General features: G+C 47.1%; 1 protein-coding gene across 1 annotated transcript; it reads left to right on the forward strand.

Annotated features, from left to right (window-relative positions):
* Positions 1-2,422, forward strand: LOC144391134 (uncharacterized). Its single transcript, XM_078097710.1, has 2 exons — positions 1-2,013; positions 2,368-2,422. The coding sequence occupies exon 1, from the start codon at positions 32-34 to the stop codon at positions 1,718-1,720; it is 1,689 nt and encodes a 562-aa protein (XP_077953836.1). The 5' UTR covers positions 1-31; the 3' UTR covers positions 1,721-2,013; positions 2,368-2,422.
* Positions 2,423-2,688: the final 266 nt, after the last annotated feature.

Genomic DNA, 2,688 nt, shown 5'->3' on the forward strand with positions numbered 1-2,688 from the left:
ATCCGCAACTGCCAGAGAGAGTGTTGGAAAGATGCAAAAGAAAACATTTACTGCCGTACTCGCAAGAGCTCAGGTGAAGAAAGGGCCACCAGACCTGGAGTGTCGGAGACCACCTGCTGGTGCTGCTGTCCGAAACCTGGTGGATGAAGGACGGTTCAGCAACCTGACTCACCTGGTTAAAGCGGTTGCCCAGGTCTGGAGAGCAGCTAAGTGCTTTGCAGCTCAAAGCAGGATCTTGGGGACTCCAAAGTGGGAGGCAGTTTCATCAGCCGGGGTCATCACTGCAACAGAGCGCCAAGACGCCTTAAGAGACCTTTTTCTTGCTGCACAAGAGGGCGTGACCTTTCCAACAACCACAACGGACCGGTTGGTAGTCTTCAAAGAAGAAGGAACGGGGCTACTAGTTTGTGGTGGGAGGGTCCAGGCTTTTAATGAAGACCGAGTTAGTGTTCCCCTCTTACCTTACAGTGCCTGGGTTTCAACATTGTTGGTTCGTGAAGCTCACAGCAGGGGTCACGAGGGAACAGCTGCTACTCTACTGAAAGTGAAAAAGAGAGCATGGGTCATCAAGGGACGGAGAATTGCTCAAAAAATCATTGAAAACTGTGTGATTTGCAAGAAAGCCAGAGCTAGAAGATGTCGCCAAGTGATGGGTGATCTGCCTCAAGAGAGAACCAGGTCAGCGGCTCCATTTGAATTCACGGCAGTTGACCTGTTTGGACCGTATCTGGTCAAGGATGATGTGAAGAAGAGGGTCCGGATGAAGGTTTGGGGCGTCGTATTCTGCTGTATGGCCAGTAGAGCAATCCACACAGAGCTGGCCAACACCATGTCGACTGAAAGCTTTCTGATGGCTTATCAGAGGTTCACAGCAATTCGAGGACATCCTAAGAAGATTTGGTCCGACCCAGGGACCAATTTTGTTGGTGCCAAACCTGTTCTGGAGGAGTTGTATCAGTTTCTGGATGGTTTGGATAGGCCTGCTCTGGAGGAAACTTCAGCTCAAAATGGAACCAGCTGGCATTGGGAAATCCAGCCGGCTGATTCACCTCATCGAAATGGCTCTGCTGAAGCAGCTGTTCGAATTGTGAAGAAGGCGTTCCAGAGTCTGGGGAGAGAATCAGAGCTCAGTTACAGCGAACTCCAGACGACACTTCAGCTCGCTGCTAATCTGTCGAATGAGCGCCCCATTGATGCCAGGGTGCAGAGCTGTGAAGACACCGTGCAGTACATCACACCCAATGCACTCCTGTTGGGGCGGGCATCATCGAGTGGTGACTGGAAAACATTTGTGTTTACGAGCTACCCCTATAAGAGGCTTCAGGAAATGCAGCACCAGGTCAACAAATTCTGGAGGTCCTGGAGCCAACTTGCCGGCCCTAATCTCTTCGTGAGGAGTAAATGGCACACTACACAGAGGAATGTTGCAGACGGAGATATTGTTTGGCTGTGCGACCAAAATGCATTGAGGGGTAACTTTAAGCTTGGGAGGGTTATAAGTGTCAACCCAGACTCCAGAGGCATAGTACGGGATGTGAAAGTCAGAGATGTGACAAGCTCCTGTATCCCTCAGGTGAGACCTGCAACATCAGTATCCAGGCATCTTGCCTCCAGCATCTGGAGGGACGTTCAGTCCACAATTCTTCATCGGGACGTTCGACGATTGGTGGTTCTGCTGCCAGTGGAGGAGCAGGCAGGAGGCCAAAAAGGGGATCTCTGACCACAAGGTCACTGTGCGATCTTTCCAGCGGTTCTCGTGGGAAGATCGAGTGGGAGGTGTTGAGTTGAGTTGCAGACCGAGCCCCTCTCTGGCTGGGAGGTAGGCTTAGGTGTGTCTCTCAGGCTGGAGGCGGAGATTTTAATGCACCAGGTGGAGAGGATCTGGCGATCAGGGGGGTTGGAGTCACTCACTCACAGGACAGTGAAGAGCGAGCAGTGTGAGAAAGCGAGATTGAAGAGCTTGGGAAGAGGAGACTGCAGGAATAAAGCTTGCAAAGGCTGAAGAAGGAGCCGGTGAGCTTTTGAGTGGCTGACTACTTATGGCATGAAATGCAAAATCAAATGTCCATATATTTAATGTGTTTTAAAAAGTATTCAAGCTAAAAGTAATTGGATAAAACTTGATTTGTGTGTATTCAGCGGAGTTAAAATCTGGTGAAGTTTAAAGGTTAAAATCATCATTAAATAGTGTTTTAAAAATGTATTTAATTTAGTATTGGGATACTTTAAATTTGGGTTGTCTTTCTACTTATTTTGAGGTTAATTTCCAGTAGATTATAAATTAAGTATGTGATGTTGGGTATGTGAATTGATTATGGTTTCTTGGGTTATATTTCTTTGACCTTACATTCATGTTTGTATTTCAAGGTTTTTCACCTGGTTTGACTTGGACAATTTTAAAAATAAAAAGCAAGAAAGCAAAGAAGTCCGAATCTTGGTCATTGAGTGGAATCCAGTCTACACTTCTTAGCAAGCTGCCCTTTCAAGTGGGGGGCTGCAGTTTGACCCTCACAAAAGTGAGACACTTGACAGATACTAAATATGTAAGCATAATACACTAGTCAATTGTCCCTTAATGCAAGCACACCGAGTAACAAAACCCATTTCAGTAGAATACAATAATTTGCAAAAAATTTCCCGTTCAAATTTCCTTGACTTTGCCGGTATCAGCTCTACTAGCTCGAGCTT

This window comes from Gasterosteus aculeatus, chromosome Y, assembly GCF_964276395.1.
Source record: "Gasterosteus aculeatus chromosome Y, fGasAcu3.hap1.1, whole genome shotgun sequence".
Lineage (NCBI taxonomy): Eukaryota > Metazoa > Chordata > Actinopteri > Perciformes > Gasterosteidae > Gasterosteus > Gasterosteus aculeatus.